Raw genomic sequence first — 26,170 nt, 5'->3', positions numbered from 1 at the left:
CAGAGGGTCTTACACGATTGGCTTATATTTGACAGAGGCTCATGGACACACATTTTAGTTTATCCCTTAAAAGTGATGGCCTGATTTTGACGAGATGGTACAGATCATAGGAGTCCTCGTTTTCACAGTAAGGTTCGTTTTTTAAAATCGCGGGTACCACTTAAAATTGATTTCACTAAGCTTATAATGGCCATGATGCAGTTGACAGCTGGGAATATAAACATGTAAATATGTACCGTCGTTTGCACTGCATAACACTTCTGGGACATTCAATAGGGACAAAATAAAAAACACATTTCACAATAAACGCGTGATGTCAGGGAAGTCTCTTGCCAACTTGTCTGGATCGTCATCTTGAGTAAGCGCTCTGACTCCTCCCCTATTCGCAACATTGTATCCAAACTGTGAAATATAAAGAAAGAATCAAAACTAGGTGCATAATGTAGGCTCTTTCGGCTGTTGGGGTCCCCTGTTTAATACTATTGGCGAATAGTAATGCCTGATTTGCACTGCACTTGGTGAAATATTACATGGTACCTTCCCCTTTAAAATGGTTCTGTTGATCTGCATTACAGGAAGTGTGAGGGGTGTTCCCGTTGCAATTCCAGCTGATCCTCTTGTAGCAGACGGAGCCTCCCTTTCGTGTCACACAGTGGCTTTAGAAATGTGTCACCTCGTTTCTCCTCGGTGACAAAGGGAGACGTAGAGAACACTGCTTTTTTTAATTTATTATTATTATTATTGTGTGGGACTAATAGCCTGCTGAAGCTAACCGTTCGCTTCTGGGGAGATCCTCGGTTATTTCCTCCACTCGTTGTCTTTCTCCCAGCCGGGTGAATTTGCCGTCGCAGGACTGTCATGAGCCCAGTCTGGGGATGGCATCCTTTCAGAGTTTTTGTAAGACTGCCGGGTCAGCGGAGGAAGAGAACGGGGAACTGGACGAGTCTCTGCAACAAATGTTGAAGGCTATCGCCGACGAGCGTAACCGCCTCAATATAAGACAAGAAATTAGTGGTCTTGGTAAGTACCTAGAGTCTTACTTACAGGCACGCCTATCATAAGATGTTTTGTGAAATAGTATTAATAGTAATGAAACAGAAAATGAAGAGAAGTATAGGCTGCTACTGTATCTTGGCGATTTGAAACAAGTTGTTAGTAATTGTTTAGAACTAAATAAGGCCAAGACAATACCGCAGGTTGCCTATAGGTAGGCATGCGCAACTGACCAATTCACATCTTCCGACCCTAATTGATTCCATCTATCCTGCACATCTCCAGTCATCAATACAGCTATAAGTCCTCTCAATGCTCACGCTCATTAAAGTCACGTAAAGAGTTCAAGAATCATTCAAAAAGAATGAGGCCTTCATCATCATCAAGGGAAACAGGAGTTTCACATCTGGACATAATTTTAAATAGCTCACAACGAGCAGTGGTCATTGATTTGAGATTAATGGTAGGCACAGCCCGAATGTAGAATGGAGCTACACCATTGGATAATTGTACACTCATTTGAGTCCTAAAGCATCCTTCAACCATTGGTCCAAATAGGGAACCATTCGTATTGTAATCATATCCCATTTTGACCAGGTGTGCTCAGTGCTCGTTTGCTTTTAAGGTAAATTATCATATCAATAAAGTAATTTTATTATGTAGCTTGGCTTGCAGAAATCATCCATAAACATGAATACAATTGTGAATTAAAATCAAACCCACTTACATCTGTTATGGCAGTGGTGTTGCATTGTTAGCATTACTTTGTGCTTGGGAAAACACTTAAGCCATAATTTCCATTTTTGTTTGATGGATATAAGGGCGCCCGAATAATTATATGTTATCTTGTTTGGCCAATGTGCACAATTTACATTTTGAGCTCTAAATCTTTGATCAAAAGCCTAATAAGCTTTGAAAAATCTTGAATTTACCAAGTTTATTTGTTTTGTTTGTTTGCAAAGGGAACATATCGCTCTAGTAGGGAAATCAATACTGCACTGTTTTGAAAAAATGACATCATCTGATGCATGACCTCAGTGTTAGTTCTGTCTCTGAACCGGCATTTGTCTAACAGTGTTTGTCGTTTCGTTAAAGGTTCAGACAGTGTGTGCTACGTTCTGCAAACCGACAGATTAACGGCGCTCTTCACCCAAATCGTTTTTTAATGTCCAAACCTTTTATTATATTGACCTGGATTCCGAAAGGTCATCAAAGGTTATGCTACATCATGCAGTTACAAGCACGGGCCAGGGACTTGGCTGCTGTGCTGTTAGTGTGGCTGAAGTGTTGTTTTATTTCATTTTTTATTTCATTTTTTTTTCTCCCCCTGCTCTGCTGTGAGTCAGTGGCAGGATGGATCCTCGTACGACTGCCCTGTCTCCACCGGGCCAACCTGCAGCTCCTCTCTAGCTCTGTGTCCTCCCTCCCTCCCTCGGTGTCTTTCCTCCTCTGTCCTTCAGTGGCCCTCTGCGAGGCACCGTGGAGTCTCACGGCGCAGTGTGTCGAGTCACTTCCTCAGACCGTGCATATCAATTACCCTCCACAGTGACTCAGGGAAAGATCTGGGCCTGTTAGGTACACTCACCACGGCATACGGAGCCCACAGCAGCAATGCTACAGACTAGAGTGCGAGTCATGTCACGCTGTGTCAGCCAATGAAAATGAGGCTATGCTTTGGCCAGACAGTTTTACACTATTTATTTTAGTAATGCTGTTTTTTTTTTGGGGGGGGGGGGGGGAGGGGGGGGGAACACACTTTCATTGCGTTCTGTTTTCACAGGCCACTTGGTTAGGCTATTATGTGTGGTATAGTAACATGACTCTAGAAATCTTCCACCTGTTTACTTTGCATTTTGTGTTCAGGAGCGATTGTATTGGGAGTGTGTGTGCGAAAGTATTCGGCGCTTTGGTGGAAACAGATGGGGGGCCTCCCACTGTGGTGTCCTTCTGTCTTTAGAGATATGCCCCCCACTGAGCCAGGGCCAATAGCGCACACACACACACACGCACACACACACACACACACAACTGAATTCTGTTATGTTTGGTAATCCAGCCTCGCGAAAGGCACGATTAAGCCCATGTCCAGACAGTGCAAAGCTCCATTGACAATCCTGTTTGGAGCTGTTAACATCACTGTAAGTCTTGTGAGTGTCAGTCAGTCTTCAAGACACTGAGACCATGTGCTATTCTACAGCTGGGAGGGATGAACCCATGTGACTGTCACCAGTGTCACATGGACTGTGACACTGGTGTGTGTGTGTGTGTGTGGGGGGGAGGGAGGTCTGTTGTTTTATGAGGCGCTGTCACTGTGTGACATCATGTCAGTGCAGAGAAATGATGACTGCTAGGATCCTGCAGTGTGTCTCTGACTCACCTGCTGTCTGGGGCTGGGGCTGGGGCTGGGGCTGGGGCTGGGGCTGGTACCCCAATAGTGCCAGTGATGCTGAAGCTATCCCCCAATCAGCCAGCCAGCTGTACATGATGTCCCATAGTGGGGGGATGATAGTCAATAATGATGATCACAATATCGAGCAGCACTGTTGCCTGTCTGCAGCTGTGGGAACAGGAGCAATCTCTGATGTCTCACAGTCTGTCATATCCATAAGAAGTAAGAACCATTGTGTAAATATTCTTTCTTTCCCTGTCCATTCAGATGCATGTACCAACTCTCCAGAGTCCTGTCTGTAAACCAGTCACATGGACTGGTCTGAAAAATGGACAAACCATCACACGGTCCATTAAAATAAGACAAACGTATATCAGAAATAGATGTTTGGGCGGTTCACCTCCTTCTAGCAGAGCTGGAACAGTGTGCAGGGCCCAGACCAGAGCTGGGTGATGTATATTAAAAGCCGGTCGTGCAGCTATTCTTAGTCCAGCACTTCTATCAATGTCTCTGGGGCCTGCTGCACAGTTCTACTTCCTGGTCCCGCTACGCTACCACCTCCTCTTGTCTGAGAGGCGTTAACGCCACAAGAACGGCATCATGTACAAACCGTATCTGGAACATTTACACTGCTCCATCAAGGCTGTACCGTCACTAGTTTGGCAGCTTCTCTGTGTAGATGACACTAACGTGGAGCAAAGCATCCCCGTGGCACTCTTGATCTGTCAGTCATAGTTCTTCTTTGTGGTCCCTAACACACACACACACACACACACACAGACACACACACACACACAGACAACATTAACCGCTCAAGTTTCAGCATTCGGCCCAGACATGCTTTGGGCAGACAAAGCACCAGTCTCCGAAGATCAATGACTCAAATCAATACCATGTGATGCCGCACACAAACCCAATCAAGCGTGCTTAGGAGTCCAAAATAGTTTCCCTGAATAGTTGTGCATGAAGGAGACCGATGTGGTTAAACACTTATTCAGGTTAGCAGGAGTAGAAATCCCTGTGAAGTGTGATACATGACACGAGATTCAATGGAAGCGGTAAGGCCCCCAAGCTGTCAGTCAGAAGCCCAGCCTATTAGTAGTATGATATCACCCTGTCAAGCCCGATATCAGCCTCTGGGTTTCCCGGAGTGTACACTCCTACAGTTTTGACATATTGTTTCTCTCCATTCTCAGTGTGGAAAGTGAATCCAGACTATCAATTTTTTTTCTTTCTAGAAATGGGCTGGGAGAAAGCTTACAGCTACAGTAAACGTTTGTTGTACTGCATATTCGTTTGTTGTACTTTTTTATAATAGTCGTTCATGTAAATTCGCGTTTCGTGCTCAAAATGTTTAGCGGTAAACCTTCTTCCAGCGCTGTGCAGCTCAAATCCTGAAGAAAAGTGAGTGAAAGTGAATGCCTGCGGGCACATGGATAGCTCAACGCCGCATAGAATGGATGCGAATCGTGAGGGGTTTGAAATGGGAGATCTGGGAGAGCTCTGCCATTGAAGAGACAGCGTGCTCCCCTGACAAGCTGGGGTCTGTTGCCTCCCCGAGACCCAGCTCGTTCAACGAGAACACTCATTGATGATGTGTCTGCACTCATACACACATTACCCACAACCCCCCCCCCCCCCCACACACACACTGTATCTCCCTCCTCTCTTTGTTTAGTCTAACTTCCCTGAACCAGTTCCTTGTTTTCGCACAGCGCACTCCAGAATGTGATTGCACACCCATCTTTTATATCTCTCGACGACGAGCTGTCGTCAAACAATTATTCGATTGTATTTTTCCTGCACATTCATTGGTATTCTTTTGATGCAAGTGCACGGACAGGGCCTTGTGTGTTGGCTGGAAACATCCCAAATGGCCTGTCCCATTCTTGTGTTGAGTGTTTGCGAAGGTGGACGGTGGCGTCGAGCGATAGGGTCTTTGTCGTCCAGCGGCCACGCTCCCAGGCTTTGTGTTCCCCGACACGCCGCTCCAGCCCCGTGTAAATATTTCATTTCCCCACAGCCGCACGCTTCCCAGAGCCGACGAGAACGTCTTCTTTAATTCATGGCTTTTTATTTTTCATGTTTCAGTTCAACCCCCCCCCCCCACTCGCGTCAGAGATTCTCTCACTACCCGTTCCCAGGATCAACCTCTCGGCCCTTTTACTCAAATACAATCAAAATATGTTGAGGGGGGGGAACGTACATGAGTGCATGTATGGTGATTAGCAGCACAGACTTTCTTCTGCTCGGTGAGATGGATGTTTAGGCTTGCACTGGGTGTAATGTTGGATCGGTTTGCCTTGCTCCACATGCGCTCCAGCGGCTGCCCTGACCCCTCCCCATCCCTTCCCTCCACTCCCCTCTGTTTGCTGTGCGAGCTGGGTAGGAGGGGCCTGGAGCAGCCAGCTCACCTGGGAGACAGATTACCGGCCGCTGCCGTCAGCATCCTCCTCCTGCCTGTCAGCCAGCTCCACTCACCGGGAGCAGAGAGGGAGGGGAGGAAGGAAGGAAGGAAGGAGAAGGGCAGGAGGATAAAGAGGGGGAGGTAGAGGACCAGGAGGGTGGATGTAGGGGGACACGGAGAAAGGAAGTGAGTTGCGTGTGGAGGAAAGGGGGGTGGAGGAGGAGAAAGAAGGGGAGCAGGAAAAGGGAGGAGGAGAAGAGTTGTGGTGGCAAGGACACAACAAGGACATGCCCCGTCAGTCCTTCACTGAGTTGCATGCCAGCAGTGACGAGGCCACTTGGGGCCACTCTTTCCCTGCTGGAAGGAGGAGCTGGTATTGATCCTGGAAGCAAGTCAGGAAAAACCTCAGAGCTCAGAGTGTGAATGAGACGCACCCTGACGATTGACCTTTTGATGTTGACTTGGCCTCTTGTTTATCAAGGCACGTTCAGTTCCTCGCAGAGATCTGCCGTCCTTTCAGGACAGCTGCCAGATGGGAGGGTGTCGCAACACTTTCACTTTTGGCTTATCAATGACTTTAGACTTTCAGTCTCGTGCTCAGACTGTCTTTTCCACATTCTTACTTTCTACGAACATCACACACGTTCCGTTGCAGCACGCGCGCACACACACTCGAGACACAAGAAACAGAGAGGCAATCCTAACTTTCTACACACAGCACAAGCGTTCAATTACAACACACACACACCTTCTCACAAGGTCCATTACCCTGTCCCAAAAAAGCATTGTGTGTATGTCTGTGTGTGTGTGTCCACCCTCTGTAATAATGCACTGGAGCTGGTCCCAAGTGCAGTCCTAGAGTTTCTGCTTGGCCACCATTGACCTTGACGGAAGCGCGCGCACACACAACCCCACACTTCCACGGCTGGCCTGGCATTCTGCCCCCTGCCCGGCTGCCCATCTTTCCCCTCTCTGTGTGAGCAGGTCCTGGGATGCCAATGAGGCTGAGGTTGTGGAAGCGGTGAGCAACAAGCCATGCCGTGGTTTTCAGCCTGCTGTGAATGGCTGGCGTGTTGTCGAGGCCTCGTCCTACACCTTGATTCTTGGCTTAGCGCCGGGTCAGGAAAGAGGATTCTCATCCATCCTCCTCAGCCTGCGTGGGGGCTGGTTCTGGTCCAGGGCTTCCGGAAGGTTGTCTGTCTCTGACCTCCGCCCCGCCCCAGACCTCCTACCTTCAAAACCACAGAGCTGGGCAAGAGTGATATGACTATCCGAGAGGCTTTCCTCTCATTCTCTCCCTCCCTTGCTTCGGCATTTCTCTCTCTCTCTCTCTCTCTCTCTCTCTCTCTCTCTCTCTGTCTCTCTCTCTGTCTCTCTCTCTCTCTCTCTCTCTCTCTCTCTCTCTTAAAAAAAGGTCACTGGCATCTCCTCTGTCTTTGTTCTCTCCTACCTCGACAACAACAGAACACTGTCTTGTGACTGGCGGCCGTGGCTTTCAGTAGGAGCTGTCAGGAGCGGCCATATTTTCATCAGTGCCCTGTTAAACTTGGCTCTTGGTCATACTCGAGGATTTAACAGGTTCCTTCGAAATTATACTGCTAGCTCTTCTGTCACAGCTATGGTCATAAAACCTAATGGGGTTGAAAGTGGATTCAGCACAGCTAGAGGTTAGATTTATGTTTGTTGGTCCTGCATACTGGACTGCAGTGTGCTTGGACAGAAACTGAATCGTGCGGCCCTGGTACAATGATAGAATTAGGAACACGGTGAGCCACTTCTCTCTTCTGTTGTTGTAGAAGCTGCACTGTTTGTAAGGTTATACGGTCAGATTGAGACATTCTGTGTGTGTGTTCTTTATCCTTCTCTCTCCAGAGATCGCTCAGGCCCGGCTGGGTCCATCAGATTACCTCCTGGCAGCTTTTACAGGAAAGGACATGTTGACAAGACTGAGCCACTTCCTGGAAGCGCCGGGGGTGGCTTGATATACTGTTGAAGTGTGTGTGTGTGTGTGTTTACCCCACTCACCCCCTCACATGAACCTGCCTATGAAGTAAACAACTGCCACCCTGTTTTTGCCAGCAAAGTCGCTAAAAGTTTGCCACCAATCGGCTAAAGAAGGGAATGCATTTTCTCTGTTGCTAGTCACACTTTGCTGTTAGGGTGTTCACCTTTTGTGCTGTTCTAGCTGCATTCTGTACATAAGTGTGATATGTTTAGCAGCTTTGTCAGCCTGTCACGTGTGTGTGTGTGTGTGTGTGTGTGTGTGTGTGTGTGTGTGTGTGTGTGTGTGTGTGTGTGCGTGTGTGCGTGTGTGCGTGTGTGTGTGTTTACATTGACCTTCATTTATTGATCTATTGCCGGAGCAGACTTTGGGGTAAGCAGGACTCATGATGCAGATGTCAACTCAGTCAAGTATTCCTGCGTACTGCTTTTACAATACATCTGCTAATAATTGACCACATTTGGACTTGGCACACTACTGTTAACTGTTAAGAGTAATTCTTTGTAGATTTACCTGCGGCTTTGAATGATCTCCCTCCAAAGCAGGGTCTGTCAGCTTGAGGGGGAACTTGCGTGCAGGGGTGTGGTACGTGCAGTTTGAGGGGGGACTTCATGCGTGCGGATTGCGTCCCGGGGGGGGTGGGGAAGCCACCTCCCGGAAATGAGTCTGCAGGTTGGGATGTCTGTTCTCCACCTCCATCATCTGTAACTGGTGTCAGACAGTTCTTCTATAGAACATTTTTACTTTTGGGGGATGGGGGGTTTAACAGGTTTTTCTAATTCAATACAAGTTCAACTAAATCAAAGCAAACACGGTTAAATACCAGCAAATCGAGTTAGAATGAATGTACGATCAAAAAATCTGTGCCAAGTTGAATTGAAATGCCAATGCCAATTGTTCATGTTCCCAAACAGCAGTGGCTAGCATCGCTCCATGTTGTGCCGAATGCCGCAGCATTGAAGTTGAGCCTCCATGTTGATTCCCCTGAGGCTCCCAGACCCAGCAGGCAGCTCAGGAAACGGCCTCGCCCTCGCTCAACTTTGACGTACACGTCCGTGCATCACACTCTCTGTCACTACTTTCCTTCTCTCCATTTCTTTCTCTCTCTCTCGCTTCCTGTTTCTCATCCACACCACTTGAGAAGGACACGGCTATCTGGCTCCCATGTCACCTCCATCTTGTCTCATCTGGGAGAGACCCCAGCAGACAGGAACTCCCTACCTGAGCCAGTAAATCAGTTCAAACAGTAAAGGCCAGATGGGGAAACTTTTCAGGGATTCTGGGTACATCCTGTTGTGTCAATGTGGGTGTGTGTGTGGGGGGGAGGGAGAAAATGCATCAGCCTCCCCGAGGTCATGTGACCACAGACGGCGCTGTGGTCGAGCGGAAGAGACGAGCTCGGGCTCACCCAAAGGTCAGTGCAGCGCTGACGAACGCCGGGCGCTGCATGGAGCTGCACGCCGACTCAAATGTCACTGTCAAACAGGGACCTCTGTTACATGCTTACTCTCTCAGAATGGGGGGAGGAGGAGGAGGAAGATGGAGAATCTCACTGGTACCTTGCCGAGCGCTTTGATTCTCATACCACCAGTTGAATCTGTAACCACTGGTTGCCCTGGCAACCCTCACTGTGAAATAGATCAGGTCAACATATGAAAACCTGATTGCAGATTCCTAATCACTCAGGCCCCATAGACACAGTTGACCTTTACTTGTGTCTGAACAGACCCTGCTATTGTTCCATTTTGACCTTTTTAAATGGGTGAACCCTGGTGTCTTGTCTCCTAACAGGCATTGCCGTAAGAGGTGTATGTGCTTGCATGTGTGTGTACACATTTGATCCAATATCTCTCCCTCTTCAAGTATTGGATCAGATTGTATCTCCGTCTCCCTCTGGTATTACAAAGTGTGTGTGTGTCTGAGTGCTGCGGCCACCTGCAACACACTAGCTCAGGGTCCCGTCTTCACAGGCCAGACACCTGCCGTTTGCTCGGCAACAGCGTTGCCTGGCAACCGGGTCCGGGATGACATTGCGGAGAGGGAGACGGCCCTGTCACAGCGGGCTCCACCCAGGGACAGGGACAGGGACAGGGACAGGCTTCTCTGCGATGGATTGAGTCCTCCCTGTGATTGGTTCATCATTGACGCATACAAAGCTGAGGCTGAAGATGAAGTCATGTGCCATGCTTTGAAAATGTTTTCCCAATGATTTGATAGCTGTCTGTGTGTCACACTGGGTCTATAAACAATAAATTCCGTATTTCAAACGTATCTAAGCACTATTTGCTCACACAGCGTTCTGCAAATATTTGGAACAAGATGGCTTCTGGGACTACTATAGTAACTGTTGAGCTGTTATCTTTCTCTTAAACAAAGACTTCAATCTGTCTTTCTCAGATTAATCCTAACACCCCACAAAGTCTAGTGGTGGAAGCATCTAGAAATGGGCATCTGTGGTACTAGGAACGAGACTTCTACTTTTGTTACGGCCCTGTGACTCAGTGGGGCCTTCATTTGAACCTGTGTGTGTTTGTGTGTGTGTGTGTGTGTGGTCCCCAGGTGGTTTTAAGGACGACCGGATCGTGTTCTGGACGTGGATGTTCTCCACCTACTTCATGGAGCGGTGGGCTCCCCGGCAGGACGACATGCTGTTCTACGTCCGCAGGAAGCTCGCCTACGTCAGCGCAGACAACACCGAGGGCAAGAAGGTGAGATGTCGCTCCACCAATCCGTTCTTGGAAGTAAACGTGTGGTTTCTGTTCTATTTGTGTCAATGTCGTGAGAGTGATGGCTTATAACAGATCGTCATTACCGAAAATATTAGTTGAGTTTAGTAGTAACAAAACATTTATTTTGAGTTTCTTACAAGAATATACATACAAAATGTGGACATGTTACAGGAAAAAACGTGTGTTAGGCCTAAAGTGTAAATTATCAATCATACAGGTGCAATCATAAAAAGACGGCACATTTTGTAAAGAAACATTCAGGTTTAGTCACCAGAACTTTTCCCCTTAGTCTTCTTCAGGTGTTCAGTTGAGCTGATTTTCAGTTAAGACGTTAGAGAGAGGCAGCCATGTTTTTTTTTCCACGAACATTTGACGAGTGACAGGTCTTATCTTCATAGAAATTGACTTAAGAGAATACTGATTATTTTTGAAGTGATACCAGTGTAAGCTTTTTACATCATTAGCTCCCCACATGTAGACTCCAGTTGGACTGGCATATTGACAATTGTTGTACCAAAATGCACCCATACGTGTTAAGGCACAATTTGTTGAAGCGCCGTCGTTGTCTCGATCAAATGTGGAGAACGGTCGCCCACTGTGGTAGGTCAGCGAGTCCCCTGGTAGGTCAAGAGAGAGGGTAGTAAAACAACCTTCATAACTAGAGAAAGACTGTCGACATGGGGTATTCAGTGTCTTAAACACCAGAAACGTATCGCCATGTCGTGGGCCCACTCACCTGCCCCTCCGTTTCTGAAGCCGCTGACATGCAGCTTGTAGAGGTCCACCTCAGCATTGACCGCCCCGGGAGAGATGGAGAAGGAGGAGTAGTTGGCGTACACCCTCCTCCCATCAAAGTCCTCCATGTCCACCCTCAGCTCGTAGTTCTTCTTCGTGGTGAGCAGGTGGATGGTCTCCAGACCTGCGGAGGTGGCGCAGAGAGGTTCAAGATACGCCTAATGCACTGTGCTGCCTCAGTCGACCTTATTTATTGAGCACGTGCTGGTTCAAACAGGCGTCTGTCTCCCTGGGTCTGTAAGGTAGTGTGTGTTTTGGGGGGTTTGCTTCCTGCTTACCCAGCCAGTACTCTCCAGCCGCATGTCCGAAGCCGTTCTTGTACTGGTCCCACCCTCTGTAGAAGTTCACTGTGCCGTCCATCCTAGCGAGGAACACCTGGAGCCATGGAGAGACAGACCAAGGAATGAAAGGGGAGAATGAGAGGAGGCAGTCCAGTAAATGGACTGCCTTAATAGGGGGAGTCGAGCGGGTAGAGCATCGGGCTGGCAATCTGAAGGTTGCCAGTTCTATTCCTGGCTGGTGCACATGTCGTTGTGTCCTTGGGCAAGGCACTTCACCCTACTTGCCTCGGGGAGAATGTCCCTGTACTTACTGTAAGTCTCTCTGGATAAGAGCGTCTGCTAAATGACTAAATGTAAATGTAAGAGAGCGCTTTTCTAACATGGCGGCACTCAAAGCCTTTTGCATTTCTCTCTCGCTTTACAGCTCTCTCTCATTTTCATTTTGAATGTATGGAAGAAAATGAAACATGGACAGACTTGGCAAGGGGGAAATTGGCTGTGTTGGAATCAAGTCACACTGGACTGTGAAATGACTATTACAATCAATAGTTCTGCCTTGGTGTTCTCAACAAATCAAGATGAAAGGCAAATTAAAATCATACAGAATGTAGCGCACAACCTGTCTATAGATCGTGTCTGGACACTGAAAGGTGTCCCTAAAGATGTTTCTAAGCATTTAGCCAAGTCATTCCCTTGGCCGGTAAAGGGATCTATGTTCAAGAGGTTTTACTCACAGTCCACTTCCCTCCCAGGGTGTCCATGTCACAGTAGACGTAGCGGGGAGAGTTGGGTCCTGCGGGGTAGATCCTGTAGACTCCACTGCTGCCTGAGCCAGCGTTGTAGATGTCTGCACAGTCCAGGGGCTGGAACATAAGGGACTGTGCCACTGACGAGAACACAGCTGCTAGCATGACAAGGACCTGCAAGAGCACAAAACACACAGGGTTTCAGTTCACAGATGTCATCTGACCTTTCTCCAGAAGGCCTGCTTGACTGGAAATGTCAAGCAGAAGTTGTTTTTTAAAGGAAACCAGTATGCATGAATCAATTTGATTACCTTCATGGTTTTGTTTGATTGTTGTGGTTCCTCGGGTCAGACTTGACTATATGAATGCTACGCTGCATATTCCGTTTATATAGCCTACAGTTTTGGCAGGGTTTCAGACACGTGACCAGACGTTGTCTTAATGTATAGGTACAACGTGACCAATAACTGGTGATAATATCTCGTGACGGGTTAATAATGGTGGACTTTTTATGGTTGGGACTAAAGTTCTGTGTACTTGTTTCATTTGAAACAGTATGGTATTTAAGTGCCATCGTATGGTATTTTGATTAATGCCATACAGTGCCGTCATATTCATTGTCAGGATTATAATGAATGATAGTAGCTGTCTATCCAGGTATGGGAGATTGCGATGATCATACAGCCTAGTCACTCCAATTGAGCCTTGTCACGACTCGGTGGATACTGGAGGTGGAGGGCATTTTCCAACCTGCAGAATGTTACACAATCTATTATTTTTCTCAGATCCGTTTCCTTGTCTGGGCTGATAAACAATAACCTTTGTGGCGAGTTCCAGATAAGCTTGGCACATGATCAGTCTTTATCTTTCAAACTGTCAAACCAGAAGGATCATTTAGGTTTCGTGTTTTGTCAACGGTGTTAAGCATGAACCCAGTCATGTCCTATTTTGATACTGTTATCAGTTGCTTTTGATATGTAATTGTGTATTATAATCTTTATCAGCAAAATACATCTTTGGCATACCTGACGTTGACTCCAATGTTTTTCAGCTTGGTTTACGTCCAGATCATTCTGCCGATTTTTTTTGTAAATCAATCTGCCTGCTGTGGCCCAAGTTCCCCGACATGGACTGCCAAACTAGCCGGCAAAAAATGAGCAGTGTAGTGTTGGCGTAGACTTAAGGCCAATTAAAGCCTGCAGGTGATGACCATGGCCCCATGGCGATGTACGAGCCGGGCACAGGGGCAGAAACAACTGGCCACAGAGTTGGATACACCCAAGAACCAGGCCCAGCCAGGAAAGTACATGAGAAGCGATGCTCTATTGATTTCTTGGTCTGAGGTGATTGGTTGGTGAAAAGGAAGCCTCTGGTTGGTTTGATGTGTAATGAGGTAAAATTCAGCCGCCTTGGCAGAAAATGAGTCCTGTATGAGAGGTATGTGTGATTGATTCTTGCAGTATGTTAGGATTGGATCCACATATGCAAGGCAGTGTTAACCTTTGTGTATGCATTTTTGGTTAACATGTAAACTCACAGGATAAACTCTATTCAGCAAAACTAAACACAAGTTCTGATGAAACAGTTCTTCTGTGCAGTTGATCTTTATGGAGATGGTCTTGCACAAGCTAATCTTGTTTATCCAGATCTTCTAGTTGGCACAGGTGTCTCTAATCTGACCCTGAACAGAAACGACTTGGGCGGTTAAATTTTTTATAGCAACCCGCCATAAATCAGTCAACTTCCCCCGTGAGGTCTGAACATCAAATCCATGTCCACATAATGAAGGAGCAGGAGCAGAGAAGATGGCTCCCAGAACAGCCTCTCCTGCTCTGTCCCTTCGTCTGACATTAGCCTGTGGCTGTGAGCCTCAGTGTTGACCGGCCCTGCCCGTCGCTCTCCAGATGTAGGAACATGTAAGAAATAAAAGTGAGACTTGGCACTCAACCAAATGACCTGAAGGTAAATTCCACTACATGGAGTTGGATGCAAGATATTTCCAGTGAGGTCATGTCATTGTACTGCGCCTGCAGTTCAGAGCAAAATCGAGATGTAATCAATAGGCCGTATTAAACCACAAGTGGAGATGGCTGAGTTTAGCCGTGATCAATTTATTGCGGGTCCCATTTTTCTTCCAAGCTTCGTGACTCACCTCCAGGACTGGTCCTTAATAAATGTAAACTTTTTTATGTATTTATTGTTGGCCTTTTTTCACTTTACTGGACAAAGAAAGTGTGAGAATAGACAAGAAACATAGGGGAGAGAGAGAGAGAGGGCAAGATGCAGACAGTGCTCGAGCAGGAATTGAACCTTGGCGCTAAACTTAAGGCCTCAAAATGACTATGCTCATGTTTCCATTCCTTTTTTTCCATTCTTTTTTGACGTTGGAGCTGCAAGCACAGTAAGGGAACCTATCTGGGTGTGCTGGAGGGACTCTTCTCAATCTTTTATCGGTACTAACCAGTGCTACTTAGGGAGGAAAAAAATGCATTTCCGGCTGCAATATATGTCAATTCATCAGACACAGAGAAAGCTACCGACAGATGTTCCAGCAACAGAAAACGGGGCATTTAATCAATCTCTACAGATTGAAATCCAAATTGCCTTTGAGTGGTTACCGCAGTTCTTTTCCACATTGGTGAACAACGTTTGTTCAATTGTATATTGAGGTAAAGTACAGATTTGTGGCACAGTAGTTTGTGAGGTTCTACAGTGGTTTTCACAGTCTATGACTGTGAGCTTGCGCAACATGCTGACGCTTACAATGTGAACAAGGAGACGGGTCTGATCTTCATGGAGATGGCTTTGTATATCCTATACATACTGTACACCGCCCATCCTCTACGTACACCTGCTATCCTCTGAAGAAGTTCACTGTGCCATACATCCTCGTGTGAAGGGTGGACGAAAGCGAAGAAGAAACTAATGTTGACTTAGTGAAGCGTTAGTGAAGCATGTTATCGTATTTGGCTCTCGTTGCACACATAAGCGAACTGATTATCGTCTCCGCTTTCAAAAACGGTTCAAGTGGATAAATGTCAGGCCAGTGACGGCAAAATATAGAGTAGCGTTTTGTAGTTCAGGAAAGACGTTTTAGGTTCAGTAATGCTTCGGAGCAAAGACTTGCTTCGTTGAGGTAAGATTAAAAAAACAGTGATTTAACTCGACACTGGTATGAATTGGTTGAGGCCTGTCATGTAGGATGTACTTCCTGTTTACCTACCGCCAGCAGATTGTCGCCCTAGACGCAGCGTGGAAAGTTGGGTCCTGTAGGGTTGGTCCTGTGGACTCCACTGGTGTTTGGAATCGGAGTTATGGACGCCATTACAGCCTTCTTCCAGAAGCAGAGTGGACCACCACGGAAAGTAACACAGCTAACCCAGTCAGAGTCTGAACAGTCAAGATGAAACGTCATGGGGATTCAACACACAGCACCTACCGATTAAGTCAAGTGAATGCATTTTAACGAGAAGAGATCTGAAGAGGTGCTCATCAGATTTCAATGGTCTGTACACTAGTAGTGCTGTCTACCTCGGGCTTAATTGACCACCATTCAGGTTTATGACTATAATCATGTCTGGTATAATTTCCAGTCCAAGGAAAGTGCCACATGCAGAAGGGTAAAATGGAAGTGCTCTTGGGTGAGACCCTACCTTGAGCTGACGCCCTCATGTGGACGGTTCTCAGGAGAGTTGGTCATGATACATTTTGTCAAAGTTAAGTCTGGCATTCCCCCCCCCCCCACACCCAGTTTATTCCATTCTTGTGCTGACTCTCCTGCTGATTGGCAAGTGAGATTAAGTGGATATGCCTGTAACGGCAATTACTGTACTGTTCATCCATGTATTTCTTTCTTTTTTTGGGGGGGGGGGGGGTCCATAATCTAAAATGAATGTGGCCTTGTCATTGAGGTGAGTCCTGCTGGGTCCGGCCTGTAAACGTCTTCACAGTCCAGGTGCAGCGTCTGGAACTGCTGAGAGTAGACCTCCACTGGGAGCAACACAGCTGTAAATAATCTGAACCTGGTATGAAATCCATAATCTGATCATTCCAAAGTTACGATCGTGGATGCTCGTGGAAGGATTTCCAGTTCCCGCTGCTTAATTCCCCAAACACCTTGGATCAATGTTAGTGCTCCAGCTTTAGGGTTTTGTATTGACACTATACCTCATTATACTTTATGAGAAAGAATGTAGGCATTTCTAGACACTGTGCTGCTCAGAAGGAGGCCCTAGTTGTGCAAACTACAGGGGGACTAGTGTACCTTTGTGAAAGTGCCAAACCAACTGTCAGATTAAACACTGGTCTTTATAGAAAACGGAACAGGAAATAAATCCCATAAGGAAATATAGGACATAATCCACAATGTTTTGCATGGGATTTGCCTTATGGAGGTTGTTATTTGATATATGAAATACATTATGTCTCACCTCTGATCCAATTCACCTAACAAGATGAATTCTAATTCACCTTACATATTTGCAGTAGCGAGCATATGGTATTTTTTGTTGCATGTGTAATGAGTATTTGCCAATCCTTTCTGTTTGACACCAAATAAAAAATAGTGCTCGCACAAGCCTACTTGAGAATCGTTGTGTAATCAAATGGCTATAGTCTGTGCACATGCAGTGACGCCCGGTAACCCCATCGGGTTCCAGGTCTCCCCTCTGCTCCGCCCTCACAGGAAGCACACCGAGGCACAGCCACGCACCACAGACGCCGGCAGACGTTCTCCTGTCTCTCTAACTCCGTCTCGTCTTTCTGTGCGGCCCTTCTCTGTTTTCCTGCCTCGCTGGCGTTCTCCTTTCTCCTATTGGAATGAGAATTTAAACTGGGTCTGAGGGAAAGTTGGATGGATGGAAACCCCCTCTACCCTCGGCTCTGACATTGGCCAGACTTGTGGGAGGGGGGGGGGGGGGGGGCGTGTCGTCTTGTGGGGAAAGGTGTCCCTGGGGGACGTCGCTGTGTGTACAACCCTGCCGCCTCGTGCTCAACAGTCTTTAAGGAATGCACCACCAGCAAGGCTGACATTCACGACATCCGCCTCTCCTTCACTCTCTCCTTCTCTGTCTCTCTCACCCCCTCTCTCTCTGTCTATCTCACTCCCGCCTGCCTCCCTCCTCCCTCCCCGTCCTCCTCTCCCTTGCCGCACTTTCCCCAGCTCCCCTTCCTTCAATCCCCCCCCCCTTTCTCCTTGCCTCCCTCGCTCTCCATCACTCTCTCCCTCCGGACATTACTCTTCTCCTCCTCTCCCTCACACTCTCCCGGCAGGTCGTCCCGTCATGGCGGGTCCCATGATGGACTGTGGTGCTGCTGAGGAGGGTAACAGACCTGGATGTTCGATCTGAGCGTGACTAAGAGGCCGGCCGGCATGAGTCAGCACTGCCACCAAATACCTCCCACAATGCCCTTCTACCTTGTGCCGGTCAAATCGGATTTAGACTATTCCTGCAGGCCATTCAGGTAGAATTGAGTGGTTTAGAGACCAACGAGGCCAATATCTATTTGTTTTGGTCACTGCTCAGAGGCAAAACTCGTTGTTGTGGGATACTTTGTGTGTGTGTGGTACAGGCTATGTCTTTTCTTTAGGTGGTCGAGAATCTTTTGAGGATGGAACACCGGCAGATTCACCCCGGGGGGGAGGGAGAGATGAGACGCAGTGCAATAACGCAGTATCGTACGACACTTTGCAACAACTCTGTTGGGAAATGTCACTCTCAATATCAGCCTCCTCATCGGCCCTGTCCTGTCAGCTCCCCGTAATATGTCATAACGCTGTGTAATGTAATAACGGTCCGTCGCGTCCACGTTCCTGTGACAGGGCTGACGTGTTTGTCATTCAGTCGGCTCCACTGAGGGCGTCCCTGCCCGTCTCTGGGTAAGCATCTCTGTCACACCATGGAACGCCAAAGGATCAAAGGAGCACAGAAAGACTGTGCGCAACCGGAAGAACTCCATGAACGAAGACCGTCCAATCACTTCGGTCCGTTTTCGTCAACTTTAGTCCAGGTTTTTCCAACGGACGGGGATTAATGGTATACTGCTAAGCATGTCGGAGACGCTGAATCTCTTTCTATCTTGTCGCATCTTGTATCTCCCCAGCCGTATAATGGGTTCCTCATCAGCCTTGGGCTGTGGCCACATAAATGTCTGCTTGTCTACCCATCTGCCTGTCCGTCTGTCTGTCTAATTGGCTCCTGTCCACCTGCCCCCTCCCCACCACAACCCCAGGTTTCCGTGGTAACGGAGCGTGGAGCGCAGGTCAGACAATTACAGTTATTGTTTTTTTCTCTGTCTGGTTCCATCATGGCCTTATTGCACCTGGACTTCCTAACAAACCTCCGCTGACAGAAAGGCCTGGAAGCTACGCTAACGAGCTATTAGCCCGGATTAAAGCTAAACTCAACAGATTTATGGGTTGCTGAGAAGTCAAATCTGTGTGTGTGTGTGTGTGTGTGTGTGTGTGTGGGCGCACACGCCTGTGTTACTGCACGTGTTTTCTCTGCGTGGCGACGATTGCGCTGTGTGTGTGTGTGTGTGTCAGTCGCTGACCTAGTTGGCCAGTTCCCCTCTAGCTTTGGTCTCATGCTCCCTGTCTGGCTGTCTGGCGTTCCCACGCCCGCGGGCCCTCCAACCTACCACACCCTGACACGGCTCTGCTGTCCCTCTCACCAACACAGCCCTGACCCCGCCTCCCCCCCCCCCCCCCCCCCAGCCCTTCCTCTCCACAGAACCTTCCGGTCGTTGGTTCTTGCCGTCACACAGGCCCTGCCTCCCATGTCTCCTCCTGTCAAGCAGAACGTGAAGGGATCACGTTGTGTTTGCTCCCCATTTATATATACGGGCAAGGGACGAGCGCGACAAGGAGAGGGAAGTCTCTCTCTCACGACCTGCGCTTGGAGGTCCGAGGTGAGGAGGTGGGACGTGCAGCGTTCGCTGGCGCCCGTTGGGAGTGCCGGGTGCCTCTGCTGTGGTGTCCGTTTTAGGCTGTATTCCTCCCGGTGTTTTGGTTGTCATGGGCACAGCCTAGTGTACGTTTCTGGCCTGCTAATTCACAGGGAAAGATCTGGGAGATGCGTATTCACGAATGCACTCTGGAGGCATTCCCCAGCCTCTCCTGAGCACACACATCTACAGTACACACAGTGTTATCACCAGAACCATGGCAACTGCATCCCATTGCTCTCGGTGCTCTTTGAGTGATGTGGAGACCTATGTGTCCCTCTGGCCTGCCTCCCCCATCGCCCCCCCCCCATCCCCCATCGCCTCCCCCCTCTCCTTCTTTGATGACCTCAGCAGGTAGAAGGACTGAGCAGTGATGAGATCCAATAGAGAGAGTGCGTTGTCTGCCCGCTACGCTCACCAGTTAGCCCTGCTCCAGCACTGCTGTGAAAGATCCAGAGTCGGGGGGGGGGGGGGGGGGGGGTACAGTTAGTACAGTTCTAGTACAGTTCTAGTACACGCTGTTGAATGAAAATGGCCGCTTTTGAAATGGGACTGTCTTTCCTTTTCTTACAGAATAATGGGGGGGGGGGGGTCCCATCACCACCCCCATCACACACACACTATATTAAAGACACCAGGGGAACATTACTACATTACGCCTCATTGGGTGCTGTAAGCGAGCAGTGAGAATACAACCCCTCCTCCCTCCCTCCCCCACACACTCTGCCCTGGGTCACACACACGCGTACACTAACAGAGGCCTGCTCAATGGCGCATCAGTGCATTCCCTCTTAGACATCTGAACCCATGAGCATCACTCTCGAGGTCTAGGACGGAGCTCTGCCGTAGCCCTGTGCTGCAGTCGTGTTGTTGACAAACACCTGGCTTTTGGGTGAAGGTAATATTTTATTGCCTCATTGCAGGTGGAGGTGGAGGTGTACAGGAGGGACTCCAAGAAGCTGCCCGGCCTGGGAGACCCCGACATCGACTGGGAGGAGAGCGTCTACCTGAATCTCATCCTGCAAAAGGTCGGCGGATCTCTCCCTCCTATCTCCTCTCTCTCTTGTCTCTCTCTCTTTCTCTCTCTCTCTCTCTCTCTTGTCTCTCTCTCTCTTGTCTCTCTCTCTCTCCCTCTTGCCTTTCCCCTCACTCTATCTTCCCCTTGCTCACTCTCACTTACTCGCTCACTCAGTCAGTGACCTGAGATTGAACTGTTCGGTCGTATGCGTCGTATCATGACGGCCTTGTTCCTCAGTCGATTTCAGTCAGCCAAAGATAAATGTGAATCTGCCCCTCCGCTGTTCAGCTGTCCGTGTGTGTGTGTGTCCCGTATTCCCCCTGACTCCTCCACGTGTCCCTCACAGCTGGACTACGTGGTGACCTGCGCCGTGTGCACGCGCTCCGACGCGGGGGACATCCACATCCACAAGAAGAAGTCTCAGGTAAGAGGAGGAACCGCCCCCCGCCCCCACCCGATGTCCCAGAGAGACTTAGCCCAGCATGGTGGGTGACTGACGTCGACAGGGCGCACTCTAGGTGAGGTCGGCGCTCCCCACTCATCCCACTGTCCAGAAGGTAAAGCGATGGTTCCTCTCCCTCTGTCCGTCACAGCAAGTGTTCGCCTCGCCCAGCAAAAACCCCATGGACAGTAAAGGGGAGGAGTCCAAGATGAGCTACCCCAACATCTTCTTCATGATTGACAACTTCGAGGAGGTAAGCCCGCCCACCCTTAACCCCCCCCCCACGGTACCCAATGAGACACCTGAGAAGCTTTGATTGACTGGAGCGTCGTTCACCGGGGGCCCCTGAGAGGCAGGCCCATCGACTCGGATGTAATGAAGTGTGACCTTGTGCCTTCTCACTCCATTTAAAAACAAGCTCCCGGCATTAACGCAGGTCTCTATCAGGCTGCTGGTGGAACGTCCTCGTTTCAAATGGCATTTCTAGGAAGAAAAATCGATACAGGTCCCCGGCTTTCCACAATTAAAAGAAAAAGACTAATGATTAACAGTTTGTTCCTGGTACTCGGTTACTCTGTTTCTTGATTTCTCGTGCGTGTGTGTGTGTGTGTGTGCAGGTGTTTAGTGACATGACGGTAGGCGAGGGAGAGATGGTGTGTGTGGAGCTGGTGGCAAGCGACAAAAGCAACACGTTCCAGGGCGTGATCTTCCAGGGCTCCATACGCTACGAGGCCCTCAAGAAGGTCTACGACAACCGCGTAAGCAGCACTTCCTGCTTCCCGAACCCAGTTCCTCCCTCACCTTGGCGTTTCCGGTAGCAGCCAAACCGAAATCACTGAGGGTCAAATCATTTTGACAGGCGGGGGTCTTTTGTTAGCGTTTTTGCTCCGGTTCATTCGCATGTTTTTGCGATCGAGCTTTAGGTGTGTGTGTGTGTGTGTGTGTGCTGTAGGTGAGCGTGGCGGCCAAGATGGCCCAGCGGATGTCCTTTGGCTTCTACAAGTACAACAACATGGAGTTTGTGAGGATGAAGGGCCCGCAGGGCAAAGGTCACGCCGAGATGGCTGTCAGCCGGGTCCCGACCGGGGACACGTCCCCATGCGGCACCGAGGAGGACCAGGACTCCCCCATGCACGAGAGGGTGAGAACACACATACACACACACACCCCTACAGTATCCTTAAGGACGGAAAGTCTAGGGCTCGTAAACATCTGAGCATTGTGACTGTGGAGTCCTGATCCTACACAGGAGAACAACCAGATATAAAAATACTGAATGTTGAAATCCCCAAATAAAACGATTATCCGCTTGATAGCCACTCCCTCAAAACCGCTTGCTGATTTGAAGACCCTGAGCTTTTAGTTATATCTGTCTGTGGCTGACGGGAGGAAGTTATGAAACACACCGAGTCCAGGAATAGCCCCAGAATGGGAGAGAAGCAGATGCGTATCTGGATGTTACTCCCTCTGTCTGCGTGCGCTTGTATGGTTGTGCGACGTGTAGATGTGTAAAATCAGGAAACCAGGTCACCATTAAATATTCATGCTAAATTGAAGTATCCATCATTTATTAAGCCTTCCAAATGTGAGGCTGTATGCTGTGTAACCCTTGCTAGCCAAGCGCTCTGGCATACAGTACCATTTACTCAAAAATGTACCCCCCCTGATCATTATGCAGGATCAAGTACCTTCTTTTCTGGGTTGAAATTAGTGGGCGGTTCTTCAGACGTGGAGCCTTGCCTGTCAAGAAACAGCTCTGCCATGACAGGGGTTTTATAAAGTGTCCATTTCAAGCCGTTAGTCACACCGCTTAGTCACGACGTTGGGTGACACTTCCTGTGTATTGACATAGCGTTTAGGGTCTGCAGTTAAGCTTGTACGCAAGTGGAGTAAGCTGTGGGGGAAGGGCGTAGGCGCGGTCAGTGGATGTTGGTAGCGATTCTGTTTGAAGTTAAACTATAAGTGAACACGGTTGTCTTGTTTCCAAAACTCTCTTGCCTCTGAAGCACAGCCCTCCACTACACCTCACTTCATTTGACTTAAGAACGCCATACGACCCTGGGTCTGAACCCTCATTACCAGATAGCAACGTGACGTTAGGGTGACATGCTACCTGTGCTAACAATGGGTGCTGTGTGTCGTCACACTGCATCCGTCAGTTTAAGACTCATCAGGTGTTGCCGTCGTGGTAACCTGTGCGTCCGTCCCCGCCCCATCGTCAGGTGACCTCGTTCAGCACGCCCCCCACCCCTGAGAGGAACCGCCCCTCCTTCTTCTCCCCGTCGCTGCGGCGCAAGGTGCCGCGCAACCGCATCGCCGAGATGAAGAAGTCCCACTCGGCCAACGACAGCGAGGAGTTCTTCAGGGAGGAAGACGACGAAGGTGAGGGAGGCTCGCTCGCTCTCGCGCGTGTTCACAGAGAACGTTCTCGTTCGGAAAGTTCAAGAGTGTGTGTGTGTGTGTGACCCTGTGCGTCCGCAGACCTCCACAACACCACCAACTTGCGCTCCCGCTCGCTGTCCGGGACGGGCCGCTCCTTGGTGGGCTCCTGGCTCAAGCTGAACCGCACGGAGGAGTACTTCCTGCTGTTCTCCCACCTCACCTATGTCACCCTGCCCCTGCACCGCATCACCGCAGGTCAGGAGGAGGGGGGGGTGTTCAGTTCCTGAGGGGGGGGGGGGGGGGAGAGAGGTTAGAGTAGATGCATAACCCTGTGTTTATGAATCCCCTGAAACCTCGCTGACCGTTTCCCTTTCGGGGATGATTGAGGTTTCTATCCAATCGAGTCTATCGTGATTGGATTGGTCATTGCACTCAGATCCATCATGTTAGGTCAGAGTACCGTCAGCAGGATAGGACAGGAGGCTGTTGGAGAACTCCCAGCAGAGCATGCAAATATGAACGGTTTATACACGCTGCCTTTTCTACTTCAGGTGATAGCTGTGCTAACATGTTTGTGTGAATGATACTTCATTTGTATCGACACAGCGGATTACGGCTGATTCAGGAATCCATTGACGTCCAAAGTGGTATCTCTCAAGAGAAGGGCCCAGAGAGTTTACACAGAGCCCAGGCTGTGAAGGTGATTCAGGGAGCTTTGACAGAAGAGTTCTGACCACCCTTTATGGTTGCGTGGTGTGTCTGCAGATATCCTGGAGGTGAGACAGAAGCCCATCCTGATGACATAGCAGAGCCCTGCAGCCTCCGAGCATCCATCTCTACCAAGTGCCTACCTGCATCAGGGCCCTGGGACAACACTACCACCTCGTGTCGAGACTGAGAACCCACCAAACCAAACGTCCAGCGGACAGACACGAGGAGAGGACGACAAGGGAAACCTTCCGAACTATTTTGAACAAAAAGATATTCAAACCAGCCCATCAAGAAGTGCCTCTCGCCTCAGGAGCGTCATTTGCGAGCCGCGACGCGCTCTCCGCGGGAATCGGGCTCTGGACTTCAGGCATCAGGGGGGGGGGCGAACGTCCCCGGGGGGGACGCTTCTGTCCGTCAGGGTCACGTGACCTCCGAGTGGCTAGGCATTGGCTGAACTTTAACAAGGAGGGGGAGGGGGGGGGGTTCAGAATGGAGAATGTCTTTTAGTTTCTTGTAAATATCCTGCTGCTTTGCCGTTCACAAAGAAGCCTGGAGAAAGGTTAGCAGTTATGATGACGACGCTTTTTCTTGTTCCCTTTGCTTTCCTTTCTCTCTGTCATGGTGGGGTGGAGGGATTTTGGGTGTAAATGGTTTCGCTCCGAGGTTTTCATGAAACAGCCTTCACTTTGCACTTGCATAAAGATGTGTCACTTTAAGTGTTATTACATTGAGTTGTGTTTGTGAAGAGCATAGTGTATACTTGATGTTAATTACTGTGTAACTATAGAGTATTACTTCCAGTAACAATATAACAGATACAAAGGTGCTATTTTATTCAGTTTAAAAAGCATAGGTTATTGATGAAGTGAAACCCAGAGGTATGAAGGAGAGGATTATACGAGCGCAAGCCCAGTGTTGACTTCTAGATTTCAACCCTCCTCACTCAACAGCATAGGTTTTTACACTTTCATTTCTTAGACAATGTTGCTACAACTGGTAGTATTATGTGGTTACACAGTTATTATTGTCAAACTCCAATGACATGTTACTAACAAGTAAATGACACAGCAAATTAGGCTAGTGCTACTAATCCCACTTTACCTGCTGAAGCGGCCCTCATTCTAAGAAAATCCTATGGACAGACTTGGAGAAACTCGCGAATGAGGTGATAGACACGATAAAGAGATCAGGATTACATAATCCACTATTCTCACCTCTCTAAACAAGCGATTGGTCTGTATTGGTAGTCTTCACAGCCATATGAGTTTGCCCAGGGAAAATCTATGGACAAAAACCATCTTAGCCAACTGCCATGTGAAGACCCTTCCATCTGTGGCCCAGAAAGCCTTAATATCTGACTGTGTATGTATGTATGTAACATAGAACTGTCTAGTCCCGCATCCGCTGTTTTAAGTATCTTTCCAAATGTGTAAACATTGATTCACTGTTAATTCTTTCTTCTAGACAAACATGACCCCAGTTGCTGAGTAACGCTGGTTGCAAGGACATATGAAGGAAAACACCGTTACACTACAACACAGCTAGTGCACTACCGTGGTCTCTGTGAAACATTTAAATTACACAGTAGAACACCACCCAAGCGTAGAAACAACCTGCCCACCTACTGTTCTGTTTTGCTTTCCTTATTAAGAGATATCATTTGCACCTTTTTGTTGGTTGCTGTGGTTACAGTACTTGTGTTGAGAACCGAACGCGCGAGCTCAAGCCATCCACGATCAAAGTCGGCAGGGTTCTCTCCAGTTTAACATGTTTGGTGTCGAGTTTGCTTGACTCCACATGTCGGTGTAGATCAGAGCTCCTAGACGTGAACACACAAGAGAGGAGCCACTGTCTGACCAGTGTTACGCTACGGCTGTACAGTTTTCAAGGATGAATGTATCCACGCCGACATTGAAATAGCAAAGACTGCTTTTACGAACCATTTAATATGACGGGCAAAGTGACCAGTTTTGCTAGGGTGTAGAACGCTGTTAGCCATCTTTCTGAAAGTGTATTGCTTTGTCTCTACTAGCCTTTAGAGAGAGAGAGATGTTTGTTTCGAGGTGTTGTGGTGTCTACACAGTTCCAAATGCTTCAACCTTGCTTTTTGTATTCAAATAGACGAGTAAATGTGCATGTTAGGACCATACCTCTGTTGTATCATTTTCAATCTGTGTACATTTTCCTGTACGTATTTATTAAAAATACACATTACCAAATCAACCATTTTAAAGTTGTTTTACCTTGATGTAAACTTGGACATAAGTGAGCGTACAGTGAAGGACAAAGACTGGCTCAAGGACTCCCTCTGGTGGCCTTTTGAGGTCTTG

At 48.5% G+C, this 26,170-nt stretch overlaps 2 protein-coding genes across 4 annotated transcripts; one reads left to right on the top strand and one right to left on the bottom strand.

Moving 5' to 3' along the window:
- The first annotated feature begins 575 nt into the window (after positions 1-575).
- Positions 576-26,063, top strand: kiaa0930. Of its 3 annotated transcripts, none has more exons than XM_084701372.1 (10): positions 576-1,020; positions 10,351-10,499; positions 20,211-20,315; positions 20,652-20,729; positions 20,899-21,000; positions 21,365-21,505; positions 21,700-21,888; positions 22,970-23,129; positions 23,229-23,384; positions 23,895-26,063. In XM_084701372.1, the coding sequence occupies exons 1-10, from the start codon at positions 876-878 to the stop codon at positions 23,933-23,935; spliced, it is 1,266 nt and encodes a 421-aa protein (XP_084557498.1). In that variant the 5' UTR covers positions 576-875; the 3' UTR covers positions 23,936-26,063. The 3 variants fall into 3 exon arrangements, with proteins under 3 accessions (XP_084557498.1, XP_084557497.1, XP_084557499.1); XM_084701371.1 differs by lacking the exon at positions 576-1,020 and adding an exon at positions 8,849-9,205; XM_084701373.1 differs by lacking the exon at positions 576-1,020 and adding an exon at positions 8,849-9,205 and having other exon boundaries at positions 23,736-26,063.
- LOC146276714 (microfibril-associated glycoprotein 4-like) lies at positions 10,683-12,498 on the bottom strand. The gene is made up of 4 exons (XM_084701374.1): positions 12,331-12,498; positions 11,594-11,690; positions 11,257-11,439; positions 10,683-11,137 (listed from the first exon to the last, which is right to left on the bottom strand). The coding sequence occupies exons 1-4, from the start codon at positions 12,466-12,468 to the stop codon at positions 10,824-10,826; spliced, it is 732 nt and encodes a 243-aa protein (XP_084557500.1). The 5' UTR covers positions 12,469-12,498; the 3' UTR covers positions 10,683-10,823.
- Positions 26,064-26,170: the final 107 nt, after the last annotated feature.

This window comes from Hypomesus nipponensis, chromosome 7 (assembly GCF_054491055.1).
Source record: "Hypomesus nipponensis isolate SF chromosome 7, ASM5449105v1, whole genome shotgun sequence".
Classification (NCBI taxonomy): domain Eukaryota; kingdom Metazoa; phylum Chordata; class Actinopteri; order Osmeriformes; family Osmeridae; genus Hypomesus; species Hypomesus nipponensis.
Note: the sequence above shows the minus strand (reverse complement) of the source record. Positions and strands in the feature narration are given on the sequence as shown.

Excerpts from the sequence above, each read along its gene's own strand:
- kiaa0930 (XM_084701371.1), top strand. The coding sequence starts at position 9,049 with ATGGGGAAACTTTTCAGGGATTCTGGGTACATCCTGTTGTGTCAATGT. Across the intron at positions 20,316-20,651 it reads TGAATCTCATCCTGCAAAAG|CTGGACTACGTGGTGACCTG; the intron begins GTCGGCGGATCT and ends TGTCCCTCACAG. Across the intron at positions 20,730-20,898 it reads TCCACAAGAAGAAGTCTCAG|CAAGTGTTCGCCTCGCCCAG; the intron begins GTAAGAGGAGGA and ends TGTCCGTCACAG.
- LOC146276714 (XM_084701374.1), bottom strand. The coding sequence starts at position 12,468 with ATGTTCCAGCCCCTGGACTGTGCAGACATCTACAACGCTGGCTCAGGC. Across the intron at positions 11,440-11,593 it reads GGCTGGAGAGTACTGGCTGG|GTCTGGAGACCATCCACCTG; the intron begins GTAAGCAGGAAG and ends CCACCTCCGCAG. Across the intron at positions 11,138-11,256 it reads CTTCAGAAACGGAGGGGCAG|GGGACTCGCTGACCTACCAC; the intron begins GTGAGTGGGCCC and ends TTGACCTACCAG.